This window comes from Phodopus roborovskii, unplaced genomic scaffold (assembly GCF_943737965.1).
Source record: "Phodopus roborovskii unplaced genomic scaffold, PHOROB, whole genome shotgun sequence".
NCBI lineage: Eukaryota > Metazoa > Chordata > Mammalia > Rodentia > Cricetidae > Phodopus > Phodopus roborovskii.
This window is the reverse complement of record NW_026126470.1, coordinates 29670921-29698523: the sequence shown is the minus strand read 5'-3', so window position 1 is coordinate 29698523 and position 27603 is coordinate 29670921. Positions and strand designations below refer to the sequence as shown.

General features: G+C 45.6%; 2 protein-coding genes across 2 annotated transcripts; both read right to left on the bottom strand.

The window, feature by feature from the left end:
• Positions 1–7737: 7737 nt before the first annotated feature.
• On the bottom strand, positions 7738–10157 carry LOC127227537 (carbonyl reductase [NADPH] 1-like). The gene is given in 4 exon segments (XM_051191914.1): positions 7738–8371; positions 9263–9316; positions 9319–9369; positions 9826–10157. Coding segments are annotated over 4 exon segments (831 nt in total). The 5' UTR covers positions 10115–10157; the 3' UTR covers positions 7738–7934.
• A 2849-nt stretch (positions 10158–13006) lies between these two features.
• Positions 13007–22756, bottom strand: LOC127227536 (carbonyl reductase [NADPH] 1). The gene is made up of 3 exons (XM_051191913.1): positions 22429–22756; positions 21864–21971; positions 13007–13468 (listed from the first exon to the last, which is right to left on the bottom strand). The coding sequence occupies exons 1-3, from the start codon at positions 22715–22717 to the stop codon at positions 13032–13034; spliced, it is 834 nt and encodes a 277-aa protein (XP_051047870.1). The 5' UTR covers positions 22718–22756; the 3' UTR covers positions 13007–13031.
• Positions 22757–27603: the final 4847 nt, after the last annotated feature.

Below are 27603 nucleotides of genomic sequence, written 5' to 3'. Positions count from 1 at the left end.
CGACCCTGAGATTAAGAGTCCCATGCTCTACCCACTGAACTAGTTGATAAGAAGCCCTAGCCATCGGCCAACAGTTTAATATATATATATTAGTTATTAGGGCGGCAGGACCTAGTGGGACAAAGTGACCGCAGCACCAGAGTAACTCCCAAATTTTTAACATGGACACAGTGTTACACGGGAAACAGGAACTAGAAACATGGCAGTTTTTTTTTTTGTTTGTTTGTTTTGTTTTGTTTAAAACCAGTAAGGGAAAGTCACAATAGTGTTAAATGTAGGAGGAGTAGAAGGAGGAAATAGGGAAAGTAAAACAGAAAAAGAAATCTGGCAAGATGGCGGCTCAGTCGGCAGAAGGGCTCCCTGCCAATCCTGAACTGAGCCCCACAGCGTGGAAGGAGAAAACCAACTCCTGGAAGTTGACCTCTGACCTCCACATGTGGTCCCATGTGCACGCACATACAGGCAGACAAAGTAAAGCAAAGGTCACTTAAGAATTTTTTTAAAGAAAGAAAACAAATAGACAAAAAACAAAACAACAATAGAAACAAAGCACAAACAAAATTAGAAGAGGAAAGACAAGTAAAAATGCAAAGAATATGCTGAAGTTAAAAGATAGTGCTAAGAACAAAACAAAGTAAAAGTAAATAGGAAGAAAAGGAATCTCAAGAGGAGCACAGAAAGGCGCAGGACAATTTCTGTGCAGCGGGGTCAGGGCTAGGTGCACTGCCGTCGGGTTCCTACTGGGGGAATGTCTGCTGCCAAGTAGTGCATGCTTCCCCGAGGTAGTTTTCTTCCTGTCCTCAAGCCCACTGCTAGCCACATGCAGCTGTGTAGTGTGGGCAGGATGTTTCACCCTCTGAGACACCCCCGACGTGAAGATCTCTACGCCTTGGGTAGCTCAGGGTTCAGCTGGCTGGGGTCACCCAAGAGCAGCCAGAGTTTGGGAGCAGCCTCTCCACGGTCATTTCAATCAAATAGTCTTCATGAAAATTAAACGTACCGCCTGTGTGTGGGCAGGGCACATTTCTCGGAGCGATTCCCAGCATGCCCTTGTGGGGAGAGTGTGCATTTGCTGGACTGTGCCAAAAGTACCGACATTGATGCTTGCTTAACGCCAGTTAATACGTTAGTTATATATGGGATCCTCCCATGCACCGTGGTGCCCCAGTCAAGTCTCCACTGGGAAGGAACTCCCGAAGGTGTGTCCAGGGGTTCACGTGCGGGCAGACTCCTCCACCCACTCCTGATGATAAAAGCCACATGTTTGCCGATGACTATGGGTTTTCCTAACAACTTCTGTCTCACTGTGACTCAGGCTTTTTTCCTCAAGTGGACTTTGCTCATCTGCCTGCGCCTCTGTCGTTTTGTACATCCCTTCTTGTCACAGCTGTTCATTCCCCCTTTTCTCCCTTAGAGATTCTTTGAAGCTTCATTTTACAATTTTACTTTTGGTTTTTTGAGTTTCAGAAGTGAGGACTGGGTTTATACCATTTTCACCCTCCATCCCCATCCAGCCCCTCCTGTACCCCTCGTGTTCTCTCTCTCTCTCTCTCTCTCTCTCTCTCTTTCTCTCTCTCTCTCTCTCTCTCACACACACACACACACACACACACGCACATCCACGCTCACACATCCTATTGAGCTCGTTAGTGTTGTCTATGTGTACACATGTTTAGGGCTGACTGCTTTGGATCGGATTGCCTATGAGGAACGTGTCCCTGGAGAAGACTGATTTTCTGTCTCCTCATTGATTGCCTGAAACTCTTCTTCTAGGGGTGGGGCCTTGGGAAACTCCACCATCCAAGCTGACATGTCAGTTGGCATTTCCATTAATCATGTCTTATTTAGGTAATCCTGTTGAGATTTCACGGACCCTGTATCTCTGACATGTCTAGAAGACACTGTCCACCAACAGGTGCCCTGGGCCCCTGGCTTTAACATCCTTTCTCCTGAGCTCTAGCCGTAGGGTTTGTACTGTAGTTTTATCACTTGGGGCTAGCACCACATGGCTGCGCAATCTTTACAATGTAACCAGCTGTGGATCTCTGTAGTCCGCTTGATACATTGCAGGATGATGGAGTTTCACTTTAGAGCAGAGCTATTTGTGTTTTCTAACTTTTAGCGAGAGTTTTTCAAACAGAAGTTGTCTCCTCGTACTTCTTTTCCCGTGACCTGCTGCTTCTGTAGTTCTGATACTGGGAAGTTCTGCCTGTTGTGCCCATGGGGTCTCCTCAGCCTTCAAGGAAGTGACTAACCCTAACTCCTGAGTGCAGAAGCAAATGGATTTTATTGCTAAGCACCCAACCAGCTGGGACCTCACTCTATCAGGAGAGTAAGGCACCTGCTTACACTTGAGAAGCGTTTTTTAAAGGGAAAGGGAGTCTTGAGATTGCTGGTCTCAGCCCATACATAAGTTTTCCAAGGTTACAGAGATTTCATAGGGTACAAAGTTTTTACAAGGCGGGATAATTTAGCGCACCTGCAAGGTTAGGGGGTTTTCTTTCTCAAGGACCAGTGGGCTCAGTGGCCTTGTTCTAAGATAATGGGGGACAGGGAGAATGTGCTCTCCAGTCAGGGAGTTATCTATATCTATTGGCGGAAGCACTTGTTCTAATTTTTCCTTCTTGCCACGAGTTCTGTATCTCTTAGTTATTATTTTTTCCCTCACATTCCCTGCTTTGCTATGAACCGTAGAGGCCCAATCTTGGGTCTCTAGTAATTAGAAGACTTCTGGTGGGTTTGGGGTACAGGTTAGTCATCTTGTCCCCTATATATGTTAGCATCTCAACCAGGGAAAAGGGGCAACGTATTCTTTGCTGTGCTACTTACTGCTGATTTTGGGGTGTTGTCTGGGGCCCGAGAAGGCTGAAATGCTAGTCAAAAGAAAGGGGAGGGGCGTTCAGGAAATGGAACGTCTATCAGAGGCATTAGTTCGCAGACTCTGTTGAAGATTCACATCAGCTGGGCTGGTTCACATCCACAGCAAGTCCAGGGCTAGCAGTCTTTAGGAGCAGGCTGTAGTCAGTAACTGATGCTCATCAGCCAGAAAGCAGAACTCTGTTGAGACATGTTTGAACTGGGAACAGAAGTTAAAACTTATATATTTAATTGGAACTCTTAGGCCCAAAGTTTTAGTGATTAAGAAGGGTAGGAGTCCCCAGACCAGGGAGAAAATCGCATCCTCAGGAACAGACAGGGCAGATAATAAAAGCTGTTCTTCTCTGGAGTCCTTTTGACCTGTGAGAAGTGGATCCAAGTTTTATGACCTTTGATCCTCTGAAGCCTATATGAACTTTATTATATAAAAGGACATACAAGTTTTAGATATATTATTATTACCAGTCTACTGAACTCCATATTGTAGAAAAAGTAGATATCGGGTATCTGTAAAACAGCAGGAATGTACTTATACCTTTGAGTCCTGGCAAAAACTACAGATTTGGGTTAGAAGCTTGTACATGTTTTTCTTCTGTCTAGACAGATCCAGGTATAGATTGGACAGAGGAGCCTTAGGCCTGATGAAAAGCCCTTTACATTTATAGTTAGATGACAACCAAAATAAATTATAAACCTTGAGCTTGTGACTGAACAGCAGGTGTCACCGCTCTATTGGCTTCTCAGGACTTTATTAAATGTTAAGCTCTGAATTTTTATATTTTAAATTATTTTATATCTTTAGGACTTATATGTCTTTATATTTTTAGATACTTTTTTAGGAGTCATATTAAGGCAGCCTAATGCTGTCAAGCTGACAAAGTAATGGCTAGCCCAGGCATCAACACTATCAGAGATCTGAGAAGTTACTTTTATGTAACTTTTGAATCTATTAAAAATTGACAGTGACCAGTCCATATACAGTTAGCCATAACTGAGTCTCTATAGCGTTGGGGGGCAGAAGTAATCTTTGCCAGGTCCACAAAGTGAGAGGGTTCTCTCTCTCTCTCTCTCTCTCTCTCTCTCTCTCTCTCTCTCTCTCTCTCTCTGTGTGTGTGTGTGTGTGTGTGTGTGTGTGTGTGTGTGTGTGTGTATAAAAGACTGGCCATATTTTGTCTAGGCAACGGTGTTGTAATCAATTTTCCAGTACCCTGCAGCTTGTCCACAGTCCAAGCCAGGTCCTGCCTGGCAGCAGGCATCACATTTGAGCATCTTGCTCACTGGTCAGTGTCGTCACAATCCGTGGTGCCCATAATCTTCTTTAGAGACCTTGGGTCATTGTTAGGAACTAGGATTCTCTGTCTGATATAAGCTTTCTAGGTAACATTGTAAATGCCATATTCTGTAGATCTCTGTAGTACTAGACATCTGCTTAGATATATCTGAATAGACAACTTTGTTTTAAGCTTAACCTTTGAAAACATATACAGGCGACTGAGTAAGATTTATCCCCATTATAAATTATTAATACTTATTTATAAGGATGGCTACTAACTTATCTTTTTGTGATATAAAAAATAAACTACGTTTTATGTTTTAAAAACCATTATCACCTGGATGACTGTTAAATTTATGTTATCAATTCTCAGTATTACTAGTTTTAACCTTTTAGTTTTAATTTTTAAAAGATTTAACCATAAAACAGTTTTATCTGAATTTAATGACCACAGTTCAGAGATAAATTTTGAGCTATTTCCATAAATGACTGACTGCTGTTAACATTAGACAGCAAAAATATTTAAACCATTTTTGTTTTAGCTCTATATTTATAACAAAACTTATGTCTATACCAGAAAACACAGATTGACCTTTTCAGCACATACATATACTTTTTTATTTCCCTCGAAACCCTGAGCCTCTCTGAACCCTCCACTCTCTCAACTGTTGACTCTGTTGGGGTTTACCCGCTCTCCTGTTATGTTTTTTATTATATTATTATTTTGGGGGTGGGTCTGGCCAATCCTTTCTTCTGTTTTATCTTCTATTGCCCAGAGAAGTAGAGTTATACTCTTAACACTTGAAGCTCCTTCTGATGCTCTCTGTGCTGCTTTGCTGTGTTTTGTGGACCTCTGAATTCTCTGGATTTGCAGCCCCATTTGACCTGTCTCTTACACCCACTGTTTTATCATATTTTGTCTTCTTTGCATCAGACTGTACCAAGTCTGCACATGGCCATTATATCTATGTACCGTCTATTTGGTTAGTCTTAATTTTTTAGTTGACATAAAAGTCTTTACCAAAGTCGTGTCCCTGTCAACGCCCATGCCATGTTCCTGCATCCCTGTGCAGCGGCTGGCACCTGCAGAGGGAAGGGAGGGGCTGGGTGCTGTCCATCATGGTGTTCTGCTTTGCCACCTGGCTGTAATTTCCCAGTCCGGGAGCAGATGCGGCAGGAAATTTCATGGTTTTACACAGGGGAGGAAGGAGTCTGTCCTATGTTAATTTTAGTCTGGGATAGCATCTGTACGGGGGAGACTGGTTCTTTTGCTGCACGAGACTCAGCACCTACATGGAGTTTATTGAGAGAGGGGAGAGAAAGGGGGGGTAGCTGGTGGCCAATGAAAGCAGGGGAGAGAGAGAGAGACAGAGAGAGAAGAAAGAGAAAGAGAGAAAGCAAAGAGAGAGAAGACCAGAGGGAGGGGCACTTGGTGCACTTGCTTTAAAAGGGAAACTTGCACATGCGTCCCCTGGCAGCCAGGTAAAGCTTGAGCAGCCACATAAAGCCTGACTTAGCTATGACATGGCCATGAGCGTCCCGCCCATCATTGGAGGCGGGGTCAGCAGACTGCTGGTTCCCAACAGAGACAACGGAAAAATACATCATATAAACAAATAAATGTCACAGTTAGCGGGCCCAACACAGAGCTTTATATACTTTAGGTTCTCTCGGATTCAGATGGCCCGACTCCCCGTTTCCACGGGAGGGTCTATAATGCCAAACACAGTACAGATGGGAGGCGGCCTCCCCAGTAGGGTGACTTGGTCCTGGACCTTGTCTTCATCCTCAGAGGGCAGGTTAATCCAGCCCTTAGCTGGATCCCTGTCCAGATGACAATTTCAGGGGTCCCCCAAGTTCTCCAGGTCTGACTCCTTTACTGCGTCCATTCAGGTGCTATTGACATGTATACAGATTCAGATGGCCCCTGACTGCTGGACCAAAAAGATTTCCCTTCTTGCCATGAGTTCCGCTCCTTTTAGTTACTTGTTTTCCTCCACACTGCCTTTCTTATATTTTCCCTGATGCACTCACTGGCTGCATGCCATCTATTATTTCCTGAAGGAATGGGATCGTGGTTTCATAGGCATTTTCTTTCTTTTCTCTTGTAGTTGTGTTGGGTTTTTTTCTAACCTTCATTACCTTTCTTCTGCATATGTGTGTGGGCTTGTGCTCACGCGCGCTCACACACATGCGCATGCACGCACGCGCACACCAATACACACACACACACACACACAGGATCCACTGATTCTGGATCCTGAGAGAGACTCTCAAGCCACAGGGATAATCAAGATGGCATCTCTCCAATTGTGCAGAGCACAGCATTGCTCTTGGTCTCGGCTTATACACCTCACAGAGGACGTCATGGGGTCTAGGACTGTCTGGTTATCTTGAGTGAATGGTATCACTGAGTTCTTATCAGGTGCAGGGGGGAATAGTAGGGTTCCTGACAAAGCTATTTTTACATGTATAATGGCATTTTTATTTTTATTTTTTTACTATACACATTGTAGTTTCTTAAAATGTTTTGAAATTGTATTGTAAATTCTATCTAATGTACTTTAAATGATAAAAGAAGTACTTGTGTTGGCTTTAATAAACTGATGAATGAAAATGTAATATCTCTCCTTCTCCATCGATCACGCCTTTGTGCTGTGACTGCTTTCAAAGAAATATTTTAAAGATTTAAGTTCTTTTCTCATTGTCTTTACAAATATAGTGTGGAGACCGGAATTTTGCAGGCTCTGAGGCTAATTAAGTTCTCTTGGGCTGGTTTTAGCTTCTGGAACAGCCATGCCTTGCCCAAATCCCTATCTGAACTTACTTCCTATGATAATTGAAAACTGGACTATTAACTCAGGGAAGAGTAGCTTCCACCAATCCAAGAGCTAAGAATGTCATCAGGCAGCATCTGGTCTATAGCATAGCTCCTCATCTCTTTGTGTCACCTGAGCATCTGGTGTACCTACCGACGTGTTTTAAAGTTGTCTTGGTTTATGACTTTGTGTCCTGAAAAACTATAAAACCTTCAGGAAACTTCTGTGTGGGAACATGGAATTTGGGGGCAAAATAATCCAGTGTCTCAGGTCAAGTCACACATAATGGCTCCATGGTAAGTGATCTCTTACTCTTAGGAGCTATGCTTTTGACATCAACAATGGCCTTGACTCAGGCTTCCCGGTGAGTCCTGCCTATCACCCAGGGACACAGCTGGTACAGCCTGCAGCATGCACAGAGCCACAGTGCTGACCTGGCTCTTCCATTCTTCACGGACTGGAGTTATACTGTGCCTCCCCTTCACCTGACTTTTGTCCTAATGCAAGTGCTGGGAGGAAGCCAGGTTTGCATGGAAAGGATCTGTTAAATGAGGGCTGATGGGGCAGCAGCGAGGAGCCCTTGCTGCTCTTGTGGAGACCTCCCAGCATCTTCCCTGCAGGTCCAGGGGCAGATGCCTCTCTCCCCACAAGCATGTAATACACTTCCATCCCCCTAGGCAAGACACTCATACCCATTAAGAAAACCCCCGACTTTACAGGAATCATTGTGCTTAAAGAGCCAGTTATTTATTTAATTATCCATGGCTAGAATGCACTGTTTCTTATGCTGTGTCACAGGGAATCATAAAGCAATGCATGGCATCACAAAGGTCAATGAGTAAAGTAATTAACCAGTATTTAGTTCTTATATTGTGTCACTGCATTATAAATGCCCATTAGCCCTCACCAAGACAGGGTGCAAAGAGGGAGGACATGCTGTGGGAAGAGGGGAAAGTTGATTGAGTTCACCACTGTTCTACTTTCTTTTCTTGAACAAACTGCCCATGAGGCCCCTCTGCATCTGGGGGCAAAAGGGCCAAGTACACGGGGGTCTCTGCTCCTTCCTCTGGGCTCTTGGTGGCTTTTGGTCCCGCCATGTCCGTTCTCACCCACCCTGGGCAACAGGCGTTGAGGAGGATCTTGTCCCCTCTCCTCTGTTCGCTGAGTTTCCGGGCGTGGATTCTGGACAGGACCGTCACCCCAATCTTGGTGACGCCATACGCACTGTTAGGCCAGCCTTCTTTCTCATGAATCCCCTTCTTCGTGTCTTCCACAAACTTGTTCATGAGCCCCACCAGCTCCTCCTCAGTGATGGTCTCGCTTCGGAATTTCTGCTGCAGCTCCGGGCTGCAGTTTTCCAGGGCCCTGAGGCTCAACATGCTCGATACATTCACCACTCTGCCTAAAACACAACACACACTGCTTTGTAGAGAGGCGTATGCAAGGAGGTCATGTCATATTTGCTGAGGTTTTATGTCTGAGCAAGGTGTGCGCAGAACTGGACTCCTAGGCAGCATAAGAAACTGTATTCTTTCCTTCAAGGTTTGGGTGAGTAGAGAAGCCAGGACACCATGGAAACAGCTGCCCTTAGAGGGTTGCGATCCAGATGACCAGACTGGAGAGAAGTACATGGGTCCAGATGAGATATACTTACTCAACTCTAAACCAGAACCTCACATTCCTAGAGGCTTGCTTGTCATTACTGGAGTGTATTGAATAATTGGTGGTTCACACGCTATCCAAATGACATGGGGTGTTAGCAGTTTGTTTTGCAGTACAGGAACATGTTTAGACCTAACAGGAGCCCGGAGGAAAGACAGGGGAGGTAACAGAGTGTTCTGAACCATGCTTAAGGTTGGGCTCTCTCCACCGAAGGACCTTTGGGAGGGGAGGAGCTGTATAGACAGAAACACAGCAAAGGAGCCCACTCTGGAGAAGAGGCATCCTGGGTGGGTGTGGTCTGTGCAGGCTGGCAGCTGAGACCTGCTGTGGGCAGCGCCCAGTGGGCAGGGTCTGAGGCCTCGTGGGGACAGGGCATTGTGACCAGGAGGGACAGTCAGTTGGTATGCACTTTGTTTCAGAGAGGAATGGGTTCCTAAAAGCCCCTCAAGTGTGAGGGTGTGGGGCAAACAGACCCTGGAAGAGGAGAGGACGGTTGGGGGGGGTCAGAGCTGCAGAGAGAGAGAGTCAGGGGCCACAGAAGAATCCAGACCAAAAGGGCAGAACCATACCCCCAAGTGGCAGAGAGGCCCAGAGGGAGAGGGGCGGCCTGGGAACCGCCCACCACACTCACCTTGGGGTTTCATTAGAGGGAGGAGCTCGGTGCAGACATTTTGGGTGCCAAAAAGTTCGTTTTCATAGTCACTTCTGCTTGAATGTGGAAGGGGGTTGGGTCAGCGTCTTCCAGGGCAGAAAGAGAATGAATGCATTGACTGGGTTAGAAAGCACTTGCAAGTCTTTCTCAGAGCGCTGCCCCGCTGTGGATCTGGCGGTGCTCTGCTGTCTCTGAAAGGCAGCACCACTCGGGGAGGCTGCGGGAGCATCAGGGTCTGGGTGCCACACCTCTCTCCTCTGCTCCTTCTCTCCCAGGGGAGAGTCCCACTCAGGTATCCCCAAGACCAGCGACTCCACAGCTGGGCGAGGGAAACCTGGAGATGATGGCTACTCGGGAAGCACAGAGGCCAGGGAGGCTCTGCTTCGCCCGCAGCCCCCAGCCCGTCCTGTTTCTCCCAGGGGTCCTGCTCTAGACTCCCATGCCAGAGAGCCCCTGACCTAGACGTGCTGCCCAGAGAGGCGGCGCCCCGCCTGCACCAGCTCTGGGGAAGCCGCCTCCCCTCTGCACATCTCATGCCTTACTCTTGAAGGCGATGCCCGCGTTGTTGACCAGCACGTCCAGTCCCCCGTAGTCCTTGAGCAGAAAGTCGCGCAGGGCGCGGATGCTGTGCGGGTCGTCGATGTCCAGCTGGTGGAAGCGGGCACTCAGGCCCTCCGCCTGCAGCTGCTGCAGCGCCGCCTTGCCCCGCGCCTCGTCGCGCGCGGTGAGCACCACGTCCCCCGAGAACTTCCGACACAGGTCCCGCGTGATGGCGAAGCCGATGCCCTTGTTAGCCCCGGTCACCAGGGCCACGCGGCTGCGGGACGACATGGCTGGGTGAGCTTAGGGAGGCGGTGTGCGAGCAGCGAGCCTGAGGCTCTTTCTGCAGCAGGAGTTAGCAGCAGGGGTAGCGGGAGAGCCAATCCCTGCACGTCTTTTTTAACGGCAGCCGGGTTGGGTAGACCAGCATGGACTTAATGCGCATGCGCATCAACTGATCCGGCCTCCAGGAGGGCGTGGAAAGTCAGGAGACTGGTGGTGGTGGATCTTGTTTGCTTTACACTCTCTGTTAAGTGTCTTTGGTCTTGATGGTTTATAGTTACAGGGTGTTGGCTTACCTTTATTTCATAGAAAATACTTACAGTATTTTCTATGAAATAAATATGCGAGGTCCTTTGCTAGCTCCGAGCATGCGGGCTGGTGTTTGAAAGTTAAAATCCAACCAGAAAAATGGCTGGGTCAGCTCATGGGCGCCTCTGGCTTTTTCCGGAGTGGTTTTGAAAGCCGGCAGCAGGCAAGACTGCAGGGGAAGTCTGGAGAGAGGCTGCTGCAGCTGTGCACCCGGCCGTCAGACATTTGCCTTCCCCATGTGAATGAATCTGCCTCCGTGCCTCCCCAACTTGCAAAATGGATCTTTGTACATATTCTTACCGGTGTGTAGAAAAATAACGCCCTGTCCTTAAGTTGTAGGAACTGGAATTGTAGGATGAATAGGCGAAAAGGATGAGGAATGGAAATTGGTGTTGAGTTTCCCACTTAGGATACTAAAGCAAAGCTGTTGTTTAATCCTTGGCAGGAAACATTCCTTTCCCACAGCATGGGGTATCTCTTTATCAACTTCCTAGTGCTTTGCTTTTGTGAAGAGTGAAGTGTGCAGAGGTGAGGGCCATCAAGGAACCTGTTGTTTTATTCTCAGAATAGCCCACGATGCACACCTCAGCCCCCCTTTCCAGGTGACAGGATGCTCTATGCTCACAATGTTTGCAGAAGGAAAGAAATCCTCTCTGCTTGCTAACACCCTGGAATAGAGATCTGAAGGTCAAGTTTCGTTTCCTTTGTGTTCAGTAGGTTGCTAATAGTCATAGGTGGCCCTTTAATTTAAAGTAAGACATTTGAGTTGTATTGAGCACGATAGGCATGAGGGCAGTTGTATTATTGGGAATACAGTGAATTAAGGAAAGAGATACGAGACACCCCCATGATAAGAGGTTGTGTTGTTTCTTGTGGATTGCATGTAAATTGCCGTTTATTTCATGGCAGGCTTCTAGTCATTGTTTGCCAAGCTGGTAAGGGAGGGATGACTCATAGGTCCATGCAAAGTCCATGCAAAGATGGTAGGAAGGAAGTCATTGCACGAAGTTGAGGAACTATGTATCCGGTCTTGTACACTTTAGTCATTTTAGACATTGGTTTTATCTGTAATTTTCACTCCATTAGGTCAAACTGTGTTCTGATTTTTTAATTTTGGTAATCTATGTCACACATGAATTAAGGACAGATACAGATGGCATAAAAGATAGTTCAGATGAAGATCTAGTGGCTAATTGTTTCCATATGATGCCAGTGACACTTCCTGGGTTTTCCAGTATTCCTGTCGCCTAAAGATGCTGTCCCGTCCACTGCTCAAACCTCATCTACGTCAGATCCTAGGCCTGGGTCCTAGCCATGAGGGAAGGGCCTTAGAACACGCAACATGTGGCCCTTGCATGTGCAAAATGTGATGCTTGGCCAACAGGGTAAGTATGAGAAAATTTCCGGAAGAGAAGCTGTGTGTGCTGTGATTAAAACTCCAGGGAGGAGTCTGTGTCTGCAGAGACTGGAGGACTGAGGGGAATTTCAGTAGTGTGGAGATTCTGGAATCCACGTGATTAGAGGCTGAGTACTTTATCGCCGGCCAGTTTTAGGGTCTGGGACAGCCATTCCTTGCCCCACTCTGAAGAAACACCTCAAGAGGGTGATGATGGGGGAGGAGGAGAATGTTGGTGATGATGCCAGCCCTTAGAAGCGTTTCGTTCAGCAGAACACTAACTTCCACCACCTTCCCAAAAGCTAAGGATGTCATCGCACAGCATCTTGGGCTTGTAAAATGGCTCCCACATCTCATTGTGCCTGTTTCTCTGATCTTCCTACCAATGGATTTTGATTTAAGACTTCCTTTGTTCCATAAAACTTCTTAGAACAAGGGAAGATACACAGCCTTTATGAAACTGCTTTTCTCTTGGAACGTGGGACATGGCCTTACCTAAGTCTTTGTTCTCAGGCCATGGTCACTCAATGGCTCTAGAATAGATGATCTTTCATTCATTTGGAGAGCTGAGAGTTGTGTTTTGAACCCTAGAACTGTCCTTGACTCAGGCTTCCCAGTAGTCCTGCCTGTCACCCAGGGACACAGCTGGTACAGCCTGCAGCATGCACAGAGCCACAGTGCTGACCTGGCTCTTCCATTCTTCACGGCCTGGAGTTATACTGTGCCTCCCCTTCACCTGACTTTTGTCCTAATGCAAGTGCTGGGAGGAAGCCAGGTTTGCATGGAAAGGATCTGTTAAATGAGGGCTGATGGGGCAGCAGCGAGGAGCCCTTGCTGCTCTTGTGGAGACCTCCCAGCATCTTCCCTGCAGGTCCAGGGGCAGATGCCTCTCCTCCTCCCCACAAGCATGTAATACACTTCCATCCCCCTAGGCAAGACACTCATACCCATTAAGGAAAACCCCCGACTTTACAGGAATCATTGTGCTTAAAGAGCCAGTTATTTATTTAATTATCTATGGCTAGAATGCACTGTTTCTTATGCTGTGTCACAGGGAATCATAAAGCAATGCATGGCATCACAAAGGTCAATGAGTAAAGTAATTAACCAGTATTTAGTTCTTATATTGTGTCACTGCATTATAAATGCCCATTAGCCCTCACCAAGACAGGGTGCAAAGAGGGAGGGTGTGCTGTGGGAAGAGGGGAAAGTTGATTGAGTTCACCACTGTTCTACTTTCTTTTCTTGAACAAACTGCCCATGAGGCCCCTCTGCATCTGGGGGCAAAAGGGCCAAGTACACGGGGGTCTCTGCTCCTTCCTCTGGGCTCTTGGTGGCTTTTGGTTCTGTCATGTCGGTTCTCACCCACCCTGGGCAACAGGCGTTGAGGAGGATCTTGTCCCCTCTCCTCTGTTCGCTGAGTTTCCGGGCGTGGATTCTGGACAGGACCGTCACCCCAATCTTGGTGACGCCATACGCACTGTTAGGCCAGCCTTCTTTCTCATGAATCCCCTTCTTCGTGTCTCCCACAAACTTGTTCATGAGCCCCACCAGCTCCTCCTCAGTGATGGTCTCGCTTCGGAATTTCTGCTGCAGCTCCGGGCTGCAGTTTTTCAGGGCCCTGAGGCTCATCCTACTTGATACATTCACCACTCTGCCTAAAACACAACACACACTGCTTTGTAGAGAAGCGTATGCTGCGAGAGAGGGGTATACAGAACAGGACTTCTGAGGCTGAGTAAGAAACCCTATTCTGTCCTGGGATCAGGGTCAGAGGGAGGCCCCAACCTCAAGCCCAGGAGTATGGGGTGATCACTGGGTTAAAAGACATCAGTGGTTCCAGAAACTACTACGAAAAATCCCTTTGGGCGAGAGCATCTGTGTCCCTATCAGCATCCACTGGCATTTCTCGGTGGGAGACGACCTGCTACTACATGGACCTCCAAGGGGAGGAGCATCCACCAGAGCTGCAGCCCCAGCTGCACCTCAAGGAGGGGGCACCGGAGCGTGGGGCCCACTCCCACCTGGAGGAGCAGTCACCAGAAACTCTGCTCAGCCTGTGCCTGAAGGAGGGGTCCACAGGGCCACAGCCCCCAACTATAGCTATTGGAGAAAGAGAGAAGCCCTGAAGCACAAGCTCCACCCTTACCACTTAGAGGAAGAGATGCATAGACAACAAGGTAAGAACACACTCAACAACACAAAGAGCAATTGGCCACCACTAGAAAGTAGTGGCGTTACAATAGGGAGGACCTGAGCATCCCAACACAGGCGAAGGGGAAGAAAATGACCCCAAAGATAACCTTACGAGGATGGTTGAGGCCCTTAAAGAGGAAATAAAGCATTCTCTTAAAGAAATGGAGGAAAAGACAAACAAAAAAAGGGAAGATATCAAGAAATCCCTTGAAGAAAACTAAGAAAAAGCAATCAAACCATAGAAGGAAACAATTGAAGATATGACATCTGAAATAGAGGCAATAAAGAAAACACAAACTGAAGAATTCTGGAGAAGGAAAATCTGGGGTAAATGATCAGGAGCCACAAATGCAAGCATAAACAACAGAATACAAGAGATGGAAGATAGATATCAGGCACTGAAGATATTTTGGAGAAAATTTTTAATGCAACAAATCTTTACCACAAATCATGAAGAAAATCTGGGTCATCATGAAAAGATGGAACCTAAGAATAATGGGGACAGAAGAAGTTCAAATCAAAGTCACAGAAAACATATTCACCAAAATCATTGAAGAAAACTTTCCCAATCTGAAGAAGGACATGCCTATAAAAATACAAGATGCCTACAGATTACCAAATAGACTGGACCACAAAAAAGGTCCCCTTGCCACATAATAATCAAAACAATACAGAATAAAGAAAGAATATTAGGAGCTGTAAAGGAGAAAGGCCAGGTAACATATAAAGACAGACCTATCAGAATTACACCTGTCTTCTCAACAGGAACAATGAAAGCCAGAAGTTTCCTGGTCATATGTTATGTAGACACTAAGATTACAGAAGAACTTCGGGTGACCAGGCAGTGAGTTGTCTGTCATTTCTAGAGTTTATATATTATCCTTCTGTGGTCTTTGATGGAGTTGAAGACAGATAGTTATGGTTATAGTTTTCCTTAGTTAGGTTTAAAGATAAGTTACATATAGGTCTTTAGACTCACAAAGATAAGATAGATGATAGAATAGTTTCTTTTTAATCTTGCTAAATGTTAATGAACTAAATATTGTTAACTGTGATTCTTATTTGATAACTTATGTGATATATTTTGCTATGTTAAGGTTAAAACCCTTCTTTTTATTAAGACAGAAAAGAGGAAATGATGGAAGATGTCATTCTGTATATATGTTTCTCATACTTATTAATGAATAAAGCACTGTTGGCCAATAGGAAAGCAAGATAGGAGGGGCTAGGATGCCAGCCCAGACTACTTTACCCAGCAAAGCTTTCAATAACCATAGATGGAGAAAACAAGATATTTCAGGGTAAAAGCAAATGTAAACAATACCTTGCCACAAACCCAGCCCTACAGAAAGTACTAGAAGGAAAACACCAACCCCAGGATATCACCTATGTCCACAGGAAATAGATGAGCTTACAGCAGCAAACCCCAAAGAAAGGAATCAAACAAACAATGCCGTCACCACCAACAAAAACAAAATTAATAGGAACTAGCAATCACTGGTCATTAATACATTAATATAAATGGTCTCAATTCACCTATAAAAAGACACAGGCTAACAGATTGGATATGAAAACAGAATCCATCGTTCTGCTGCACACAAGAAATACACCTCAACCACACAGACAGCCATTACCGCAGAGTAAAGAGATGGGGGAAAATGTTCCAACAAATTGACCTAAGAAACAAGCTGGTGTAGCTATCCTTAGATCTAACAAAATAGACTTCAAACTAAAATTAATCAAAAAAGATAAAGAAGGACACTTTGTATTCATTACAGAAAAAAATCCATAAAGAGGAAATCTCAATTCTGAACATCTGTGCCTCAAGCACAAGGGCTCCTGCATTTGTAAAAGAAACATCACTAAAGTTTAAATCACAAATTAAGCCCCACAGACTAATACTGGGAGACTTCAACACCCCACTCTCACCACTGGACAGATCTGCGAGACAGAAGCTTAACAGAGAAGTAAGGGAACTAACAGATGTTATGACTCAATGGACTTACCAGACAACTATAGAACATTCCACCCAAACACAAAGGAATATATTTTCTTTTCAGCACCGCATGGAACCTTCTCAAAAATAATCCACATACTTGGTAACAAAGCAAACCTTATCAGATACACAAAAATTGGAATAAACCCCCGTCCCTTATCAGACCACCACAGCTTAAAGTTGGAATTCTACAGCAACATTAATTTGAGAAAGCACAGAAATTCATAGAAATTGAACAGTGATCAACTGAACCACCACTGGGTCAAGAAAGAAGTAAAGACAGAAGTAAAAGACTTCCTAGGAGATAGTGAAAGTGACCACACAACACACCCAAACTCATGGGACACAGAGAGAGCGGTGCCGAGAGGAAAGGTCACACACCAAACGCCTACGTGAAGAAGCTGGAAAATCTCACACTGGTGGATTAACAGAACGGCTGAAAGCGCTAGAACAGAAAAAGCAAACTCATGCAGAAGGAGTAGACACAGTCAAATGGAGGGCTCAAATCAATACAATGGAAACAATGAGACAAAGAGTTGGTTCCTTGAGAAATTCAACAAAATAGACAAACCTTTATCCAAACTAACCAATATTCAAATATTCAAATTAACAAACATATGAAAATCCATCAATGTTACCCATCATATGAACAAACTGAATGATCATCTCACTAGATGCTGAAAAAGCCTGCGACAAAATTCAACACTCCTTCATGATAAAGGCAATATACAGTAGCCCAACAGACACCATCACACTAAATGGAGAGAAACTCAAAACAGTCCCATTGAAATCTTGCTATTTGCTGAGGATATGATAGTATACACAAGTGACCCCCAAAATTCTACCAGGGAACTCCTATAACTAATAAACACCTTCAGTAATGTAGCAGGATACAACATTAACACACACACACACACACACACAAATCAGTAGCCTTCCTATATACAGATGACAAATGGGCTGAGAAGGAAATCAGAGAAACATCACCCTTTACAATAGCCACAAATAACATAAAATATCTTGGGATAACTCTAACCAAACAAGTGAAAGACCTACATGACAAGAACTTCAAGTCTTTAAGGAAAGAAATTAAAGAAGATATCAGAAAATGGAAAGATGCCCTATGCTCTTGGATAGATAGGATCAACATAATAAAATGGCAATTCTACCAAAAGTAATCTACAGATTTAATGCAATCGCCATCAAAATCCCAGCACAATTCTTCACAGAACTTGAAAGAACAACACTCAAATTCATATGGAAAAATAAAAAATTCAGGATAGCCAAAACAACTCTGTACAATAAAGGTTCATCTGGGGGCATCACCATCCCTGACTTCAACCTTTACTATAGAGCTATAGTAATAAAAACAGCTTGGTATTGGCATAAAGAAGACAGGTAGACCAATGGAATTGAATCAAAGACCCCAAAATCAACCCACACACCGTGGAACACCTAAGTTTTGACAAACAAGCTAAAAAGATAAAATGAAAACAAAAACGTATTCCACAAATGGTAGTGGTATAACTGGCTGTTAACATGTATAAGAATGAAAATAGATCCATATCTATCATCATGCACAAAACTTAAGTCCAAATGGATCAAAGACTCAATATAAATCCATCTACACTGAACCTCATTGAAGAGAGAGTGGGAAATACCCTTGAAGGGTTAGGCACAGGAGACCGCTTCCTAAATAGAACACCAGCAGTACAGACACTGAGAGCAACAACTAATAAATGGGACCTCCTGAAACTGAGAAACTTCTGTAAGGCAAAGAACACAGTCAATAAGATAAAATGGCTCCCCACAAAATGGGAAAAGATCTTCACCTGACAGAGGGCTGATCTCCAAAATATACAAAGAACTCAAGAAATCAGAAATCAAACTACCAAATAATCCAATTAAAAATAGGGTACAGATCTAAACAAAGAGTTCTCAACAGAACAATCTGAAATGAAGAAAAGACACTTGAGTATATGCTCAGATCCCTAGCCATCAGGGAACTGCAAATCAAAAGCACTTAGATTACATCTTATACTGATCATAATGGCCAAGATACAAAACAGTGACAGCTTATGCTGGAGAGGATGTGGAGAAAGGGGAACTCCCACTGCTGATGGGAGTGCAAGCTTGTACAGCCACTTGGAAATCAGTATGGTGATTTCTCAGAAAATTAGGGATCAACCTACCCCAGGACCATGGATTACCACTGCTAGGCATATACCCAAAGGAGATACATTCACACCACAAGATCATTTGCTCAACTATGTTCATAGCAACATTATTTATAATACCCAGAACATGGAAACAACCTAGATGCCTCTCAACTGAAGAATTGATAAAGAAAATGTGGTGTACTTACACAATGGAGTACTACTCTGCTGTAAGAAACAATGACATCCTAAAATTCTCAGGCAAATGGATAGAACTAGAAAAAAAAAAATCCTGAGTGAGGTAACCCAAAACCAGAAAGACAAATGTAGTATGTCCTCACTCATAAGTGGAACCAGACACAAAGCAAAAGATACCCAGCCTACAATCAACAACCCCAGAGAAGCTAGAACCCTCTTCCAGAAACAGATGGAAGTAGATGCAGAAATCTATAACTAAGGCGCCAAGATCCTGGAGTACAATCCAAGTGAGGGAGGAGCAAGAATATGAACAAAGGAGTCAAGACCATGATGGGGAAACCCACAGAAGCAGCTGACCCGAGCTAGTGAGAGATCACTGACTCAGGCCTGACAAATGGGGAACCTGCATAAGAATGAATGGACTCCCTTAGTACAGGTGACAATGATGTGACTGGGACAATAGATGAGGCCACTGGCAGTGTCCAAGATCTAACACTAATGCGCAAACTGACTTAGTGGAGCCCATTCTATATGGAGAGATGCCTTGCCCAGCCTGGACACGGGGGTGCGGGGATGGAGAGGTGCCTTGGTCCTGCCTCAACCAGATGATGGGACAGACTTAGTAGACTTCCTAGGGGAGGCCTCACCCTCTCCATGGAGCAGATGGGAGGGGGAAGGAGGAGGGAGAGGGGGAGGAGAGAGATATGAAACTGTATTCTTTCCTTCAAGGTTTGGGTGGGTGAAGGAACCAGGTGACCTTGGACACAGCTGCCCTTAGAGGTTCTAGAGATCCAGAGGACCAGACAGGAGAGAAGGACCTGAGACCAGATGAGGCAGGCATGCTTACTCAACTCCAAACCAGAACCTCACATTCGTAGAGAGGCTTGCTTGCCATTGCTGGTGTGTACTGAATAAGGGGAGGCTTGTTATGGGGGATGCACTGCCTGTATGCTGTGAATACGTTTCTCTTATTGGATTAGTAAAATGCTGACTGGCCAGGCAGGAAATACAGGTGGGACTACCAGACCAGGAGAATGCTGGGAAGAAAGAGAGAGTTGGGTGGGGAGAGGGAGCAGGAGAGGTAAGCCACAGAGAAGACACCCTGCACCTACCGGGAAGATAGGATAGTAGCATTCCTGGTAAGACAAAACTACATGGAGATTAAGAGAAATGGGTTAATAATGAAGAGAGCTAGCTAATAAGAAGTCTAAGCCATTGGCCAAATAGTTTATAATTAATATAAACCCGTGTATTTGGGTCCAAACGCCTGCAGACCAAGTAGAACAGAAATTCCATTAACACTCGCTATCCTAATGACATGGGGTGGTGGCTTATGCTGGAGAGGATGTGGAGAAAGGGGAACTCCCACTGCTGATGGGAGTGCAAGCTTGTACAGCCACTTGGAAATCAGTATGGTGATTTCTCAGAAAATTAGGGATCAACCTACCCCAGGACCATGGATTACCACTGCTAGGCATATACCCAAAGGAGATACATTCACACCACAAGATCATTTGCTCAACTATGTTCATAGCAACATTATTTATAATACCCAGAACATGGAAACAACCTAGATGCCTCTCAACTGAAGAATTGATAAAGAAAATGTGGTGTACTTACACAATGGAGTACTACTCTGCTGTAAGAAACAATGACATCCTAAAATTCTCAGGCAAATGGATAGAACTAGAAAAAAAAATCCTGAGTGAGGTAACCCAAAACCAGAAAGACAAATATAGTATGTCCTCACTCATAAGTGGAACCAGACACAAAGCAAAAGATACCCAGCCTACAATCAACAACCCCAGAGAAGCTAGAACCCTCTTCCAGAAACAGATGGAAGTAGATGCAGAAATCTATAACTAAGGGGCCAAGATCCTGGAGTACAATCCAAGTGAGGGAGGAGCAAGAATATGAACAAAGGAGTCAAGACCATGATGGGGAAACCCACAGAAGCAGCTGACCCGAGCTAGTGAGAGATCACTGACTCAGGCCTGACAAATGGGGAACCTGCATAAGAATGAATGGACTCCCTTAATACAGGTGACAATGATGTGACTGGGACAATGTATGAGGCCACTGGCAGTGTCCAAGATCTAACACTAATGCGCAAACTGACTTAGTGGAGCCCATTCTATATGGAGAGATGCCTTGCCCAGCCTGGACACGGGGGTGCGGGGATGGAGAGGTGCCTTGGTCCTGCCTCAACCAGATGATGGGACAGACTTAGTAGACTTCCTAGGGGAGGCCTCACCCTCTCTGAGGAGCAGATGGGAGGGGGAAGGAGGAGGGAGAGGGGGAGGAGAGAGATATGAAACTGTATTCTTTCCTTCAAGGTTTGGGTGGGTGAAGGAACCAGGTGACCTTGGACACAGCTGCCCTTAGAGGTTCTAGAGATCCAGAGGATCAGACAGGAGAGAAGGACCTGAGACCAGATGAGGCAGGCATGCTTACTCAACTCCAAACCAGAACCTCACATTCGTAGAGAGGCTTGCTTGCCATTGCTGGTGTGTACTGAATAAGGGGCGGCTTGTTATGGGGGATGCACTGCCTGTATGCTGTGAATACGTTTCTCTTATTGGATTAATAAAACGCTGACTGGCCAGGCAGGAAATACAGGTGGGACTACCAGACCAGGAGAATGCTGGGAAGAAAGAGAGAGTTGGGTGGGGAGAGGGAGCAGGAGAGGTAAGCCACAGAGAAGACACCCTGCACCTACCGGGAAGATAGGATAGTAGCATTCCTGGTAAGACAAAACTACATGGAGATTAAGAGAAATGGGTTAATAATGAAGAGAACTAGCTAATAAGAAGTCTAAGCCATTGGCCAAATAGTTTATAATTAATATAAACCCGTGTATTTGGGTCCAAACGCCTGCAGACCAAGTAGAACAGAAATTCCATTAACACTCGCTATCCTAATGACATGGGGTGGTGGCAGCCCATGATAAAAAGCAATGTCACATTTATTTTGCAGTACAGGAACATGTTTAGGGAGACCTAACAGGAGCCCGGAGGAAAGACAGGGGAGGTAACAGAGTGTTCTGAACCATGCTTAAGGTTGGGCTCTCTCCACCGAAGGACCTTTGGGAGGGGAGGAGCTGTATAGACAGAAACACAGCAAAGGAGCCCACTCTGGAGAAGAGGCATCCTGGGTGGGTGTGGTCTGTGCAGACTGGCAGCTGCTGTGGAGCTGGGCTGTGGGCAGCGCCCAGTGGGCAGGGTCTGAGGCCTCGTGGGGACAGGGCATTGTGACCAGGAGGGACAGTCAGTTGGTATGCACTTTGTTTCAGAGAGGAATGGGTTCCTAAAAGCCCCTCAAGTGTGAGGGTGTGGGGCAAACAGACCCTGGAAGAGGAGAGGACGGTTGGGGGGGGGGGTCAGAGCTGCAGAGAGAGAGAGTCAGGGGCCACAGAAGAATCCAGACCAAAAGGGCAGAACCATACCCCCAAGTGGCAGAGAGGCCCAGAGGGAGAGGGGCGGCCTGGGAACCGCCCACCACACTCACCTTGGGGTTTCATTAGAGGGAGGAGCTCGGTGCAGACATTTTGGGTGCCAAAAAAGTTCGTTTTCATAGTCACTTCTGCTTGAATGTGGAAGGGGGTTGGGTCAGCGTCTTCCAGGGCAGAAAGAGAATGAATGCATTGACTGGGTTAGAAAGCACTTTCAAGTCTTTCTCAGAGCGCTGCCCCGCTGTGGATCTGGCGGTGCTCTGCTGTCTCTGAAAGGCAGCACCACTCGGGGAGGCTGCGGGAGCATCAGGGTCTGGGTGCCACACCTCTCTCCTCTGCTCCTTCTCTCCCAGGGGAGAGTCCCACTCAGGTATCCCCAAGACCAGCGACTCCACAGCTGGGCGAGGGGAAACCTGGAGATGATGGCTACTCGGGAAGCACAGAGGCCAGGGAGGCTCTGCTTCGCCCGCAGCCCCCAGCCCGTCCTGTTTCTCCCAGGGGTCCTGCTCTAGACTCCCATGCCAGAGAGCCCCTGACCTAGACGTGCTGCCCAGAGAGGCGGCGCCCCGCCTGCACCAGCTCTGGGGAAGCCGCCTCCCCTCTGCACATCTCATGCCTTACTCTTGAAGGCGATGCCCGCGTTGTTGACCAGCACGTCCAGTCCCCCGTAGTCCTTGAGCAGAAAGTCGCGCAGGGCGCGGATGCTGTGCGGGTCGTCGATGTCCAGCTGGTGGAAGCGGGCACTCAGGCCCTCCGCCTGCAGCTGCTGCAGCGCCGCCTTGCCCCGCGCCTCGTCGCGCGCGGTGAGCACCACGTCCCCCGAGAACTTCCGACACAGGTCCCGCGTGATGGCGAAGCCGATGCCCTTGTTAGCCCCGGTCACCAGGGCCACGCGGCTGCAGGACGACATGGCTGGGTGAGCTTAGGGAGGCGGTGTGCGAGCAGCGAGCCTGAGTCTCTTTCTGCAGCAGGAGTTAGCAGGAGAGCTACTCCTAACAAAGTTTTTCTAAGGAAGGCAGGGTTGGGTAGTTTGGCAGGGGTGCCAAAAGCGCATGCGCATTTACTGTCTGGTGCCTCCAGGATAGCATGGCATGTCAGGAGACTGGTGGTGGTGGATTTTACATACTTCACACTCTCTGTAACTGTCCTCTTGTATTGTGGCTGTATATTCATGGGGTGGTTCACCATTGCAGAATCAGGCTTATCTTTATAATAAATCTTTTCAAGAATCATGACATATCCTTTGCTAGCTCAGAGCATGAGGGGTGGGTGGTGTTTGAAAGTTAAAATCCAACCAGAAAAATGTCAGCTCATGGGCGCCTCTGGCTTTTTTCGAGTGGTTTTGGAAGCCAGCGGCAGGCAAGACTGCAGGGGAAGTCTGGAGAGAGGCTGCTGCAGCTGTGCACCCGGCCGTCAGACATTTGCCTTCCCCACCATGTGAATGAATCTGCCTCTGTGCTTGTATGAATTTTGCACTGTATTTCCCAACTTGCAAAGTGGACTTATTTACATAGTATTACGGGTGTCTAGAAAAATATCATGCTGCCCCTTAAGGCATAGGAACTAGAGTTGTAGGATGAATTGGCGAGAAGGTTGAGGAATGGTAATTCTTGTTGAGTTTCCCACTTAGGATACTAAAGCAAAGCTGTTGGTTAATCTTTGGCAGGGAACATTCCTTACTAACTGCATGGGGTATCTCTTTACCAACTTCTAAGTGCTTTGCCTCACCTGGTTTTGAGGACCGAAGTGTACAAGGCCAGGGCTCAAAATAGCACCATAACGTATATAATTTCCTTTTAAGAATCAAACTTGTTTTACATATCAATCCCAGTTGCCAAATCCTTCTGTCCTCCCCTATTCCCCTCACCAATACCCATCCTATCCCCTTTCTGCTCCCCAGGAGTGTGAGTCTTCAAAGTCTATTTGGAGCAGGGCCTAGACCCTCCCCATGTGTCTAGGATGAGGGAGTGTCCCTCTATTTGGAATGGGCTCCCAAAGTCCATTCGTATACTAGGGATAAATGCTGACCCTCTACCAGAGGCCCCATAGATTGCCCAGTCCTCCTAACTAACACCACATTCAAGGAATCTGGGTTAGTCCTATGCTGGTTCCCATCTATCAGGTAGAGACCCTGAGCTCCCCCTTCTTCAGTTCAGCTGATTCTGTGGGTTTCTTCAGCTTGGTCTTGACCCCTTTTCTCATCTCTCTTCCTTTCTGCAACTGGATTCTAAGAATTTGGCTCAGTGTTTAGCTGTGGGTGTCTGCTTCAGCTTCCATCAGCTACTGGATGAAGCCTCTTGGATGGTATATAGGGTAGTCATCATTCTCATTATCGGAGAAGGGCATTTAAGATAGCCTCTCCAATATTGCTTAGATTGTTAGTTGGAGTCATCTGATGGGAGATGCCATTCTGTAAATATGTTTCTCCTATTGGTTAATGAATAAAGCACTGTTGGTCAATAGCAAAGCAAGATCGCCGGGACAGGGAGACAAGGAAGATTCGGGGCAGGTATTAGGAGATTCAACATGTAGGACCAAGAGAACAGAACTCTGGATTCTCTCTCCAGTAAGATAAGACCACGTGGAAACACTTGGATTAATAGAAATGGGTTACTATTTAAGACAGAGCTAGCCCATAAGATACACTAGTAAGATGCCAACAGTTTTATATCTAATACAGCATCTCTCTGTGTTATTAGGGGCTGGCGTGGCCCTGGGACCAGGCTGGTGGGAAAACCTGCTTGTAACAGTCACCCTTGTAGATCTCTGGGCATTTCCCTAGTGCCAGATTTCACTTTAAACGTATAATGGCTCCCTCTATTATGTTATCTCTTTTCTTGTTCTCCTCTATTCTTCCCCTGACTCAATCTTTCTGCTCCATCATATCCTCCTCTGCCCTCCTGTTCTCCCTAACTCCCCCACCCCATGCTCCCATTTGCTCGAGAGATCTTGTCCCTTTCTCCTTCTCCATGGGACAATGTAAGTCTCTCTGAGGATCCTCCTTGTTTCCTAGATTTTCTGGTGGTGTGGACTGTAGGCTGATAACTCTTTGCTCTATGTCTAAAATCCATATATGAGAGAGTACATACCGTGTTTGTCTTTTTATGTCTGGGTTACCTCACTCAGGATGGTTTCTTCTAGTCCCATCCATTTGCCAGCGAATTTCAAGATTCCATTTTTTTCCTGCTGAGTAGTACTCCATTTGTGTTAATGTACCATATTTTCTCCATCCATTCTTCAGTTGCGGGGCATCTAGGTTGTTTCCAGGTTCTGGCTATTACAAATAATGCTGCTATGAACATAGTTGAACAGATGTTCTTGTTGTATGAATGTGCATCTTTTGGGTATATGCCTAAGAGTGGAATTGCTGGATCTTGAGGTAAACTGATCCCCACTTTTTCTGAGGAACTGACATACTGATTTCCAAAGTGGCTGTACAAATTTTCACCCCCTACCAACAGTGGAGGAGTGTAACTCTTTCCCAACATCCTCTCCAGCATAAACTGTCTTTGGTGTTTTTGATTTTAGCCATTCTGACAGGAGTAAAATGGTATCTCAGAGTTGTTGATTTGCATTTCCCTGATGGATAAGGCTGTTGAGCACTTTCTTATGTGTCTTTCATTCATTTTATATTCCTTTATTGAGAATTCTCTACTTAGTTCTGTATTCCACTTTTTAATTGGATTATTTGGTGTTTTGGTAACTAGCTTCTTGAATTCTTTGTATATTTTGGAGACCAGTTCTCTGTCAGATGGGGTTGGTGAAGACCTTTTCCCAGTCTGTGGGCTGGTGTTTTGTCTCATTGACTGTGTCCTTTGCCTTACATAAGATTTTCAATTTCAGGAGGTACCATTTATTAATTGTTGATCTCAGTGCCTGTGCTACTGGTGTTATGTTCAGGAAGCTGTCTCCTGTACCAATTCGTTCAAGGGTACCTCCCACTTTCTCTACAAAGAGGTTCAGTGTGGCTGGATTTATGTTGAGGTCTTTGATCCATTTGGACTTTTTGTGCATGGTAACAGATATGGGTCTATCTGGATTCTTTCACAGGTCAGCATCCAGTTATGCCAGCACCATTTGTTGAAGATGCTTTCCTTTTTCTATTGTATAATTTTTGCTTCTTTGCCAACAATCAAGTGTTTTTGAGGTGTGTGGGTTAATATCTGGGTTTTTAATTTGATTTCATTGGTCTTCCTGTCTATTTTTGTGCCAATACCAAGCTGTTTTCAGGACTATCGCTCTATAATAGAGCTTGAGGTCAGGGATGGTGATGCTTCTGGAAGTTCCTTTATTGTACAGGGTTATTTTTGTCTTTCCTGTTTTTTTTTTCTATATGAAGTTGAGTATTATTCTTTCAAGGTCTGTGAAGAATTGTGCTGGGATTTTCATGAGGATTACATTGAATCTGTAGATTGCTTTTGGCAAGACTGTCATTTTTAGTATGTTGGTCATACCTTTGCAAGAGCATGGGTGATCTTTCCACTTTCTGTTATCTAATTTCCTTTTTTAAAGACGCTAAGTTCTTGCTGTATAGGTCTTTCGCTTGTTTGGTTAGCATTACCCCAAGGTATTTTATGTTGTATTTGCTATTGTGAAAGGTAATGTCTCTCTTGATTTCTTTCTCAGCCCATTTATCATCTGTAGGGCTACGGATTTTTTTTTTTTTAAATTTAATATTGTATCCTGCCACTTTGCTGAAGGTGTTTATCAGCTGTAGGAGTTCCCTGGTAGAGATCATATCTAATTTGTATCCTCTTTTGTTTTCTGGTTTTGTTTTAGGGATTTGTTGGACTTAAGATTTTTCTTTGGTTGATGAATCTATTTCTCCTAGTGTATCTTCAATGCCTGAGATTCTCTCTTCCATCTCTTGTATCCTGTTGGTTACGCTGGCATCTGTAGTTCCTGATCGTTTACCCAGTTTTTCTATTTCCAGCATTCCTTCAGCCTGTGTTTTCTTTATTGTCTCTATTTCTGTTTTCAGGTCATTGACTGTTTCAATTGTTTCCTTCATCTGTTTGTTTTTTCTTGGCTTTTCTTTCTTTCCTTAAGAGATTTGTTGATTTGTTGCTTTTTTTTTTCTTCTTCCATTTCTTTAAAGGATTTTTTCATTTCCTCTTTAAGGGTCTCTATCATCTTCATGAAGTTGTTTTTTGGGTCCTTCTCTTCTGCTTCATCTCTATTGGGGTGTTCAAGTCTTGCTGGTGTGAGTCCCTACACTCTGGGGGTGTCACATTGATCTTGCTGTTGTTGACTGTGTTCTTATACTGTTGTCTACCTATCCCTTCTTCCAGTGTATATCGGTGTGGTGTCTCCCTCTCCTGGTGAGTACAGGACCAGGGTTTTCTCCTGGTGGATGCAAGCAGGTTCAATAGTCTGATGGCTCTCCTGGTCCTGTGGCTGGAGGTGGGACTAGGCCGATGGCCTGGTTTGATGGTATGGATTACCCTGTGCAGTTCCAAGTCCTCAGGAAGCTGTGAGCAGGGCACGGGAAGGCGGGCTCCTTCTGTGAGTGGAGGTAGGACCAGGGCACTGGCAGACTCTGAGCAGGCTGTTCTGATTAGCTCTGAGCAGCTAGTCCGACTTTCAAGTGGGCAGGATGCTCTATGCACACAAAGTTTTCAGGTGGTTCAGTAGAGTGGAAGAAATCCTCACTGCTCTCTAACACCCTGATAACAGCAATCTGAAGGTAAAGTTTCATTTCCTTAGTGTTCAGTAGGTTGCCAACAGCCACAGGTGGCCATTGGAATTAAAGTAAGACATTTGAGTTGCACAATATGCATGAGGGCTGTTGTACTG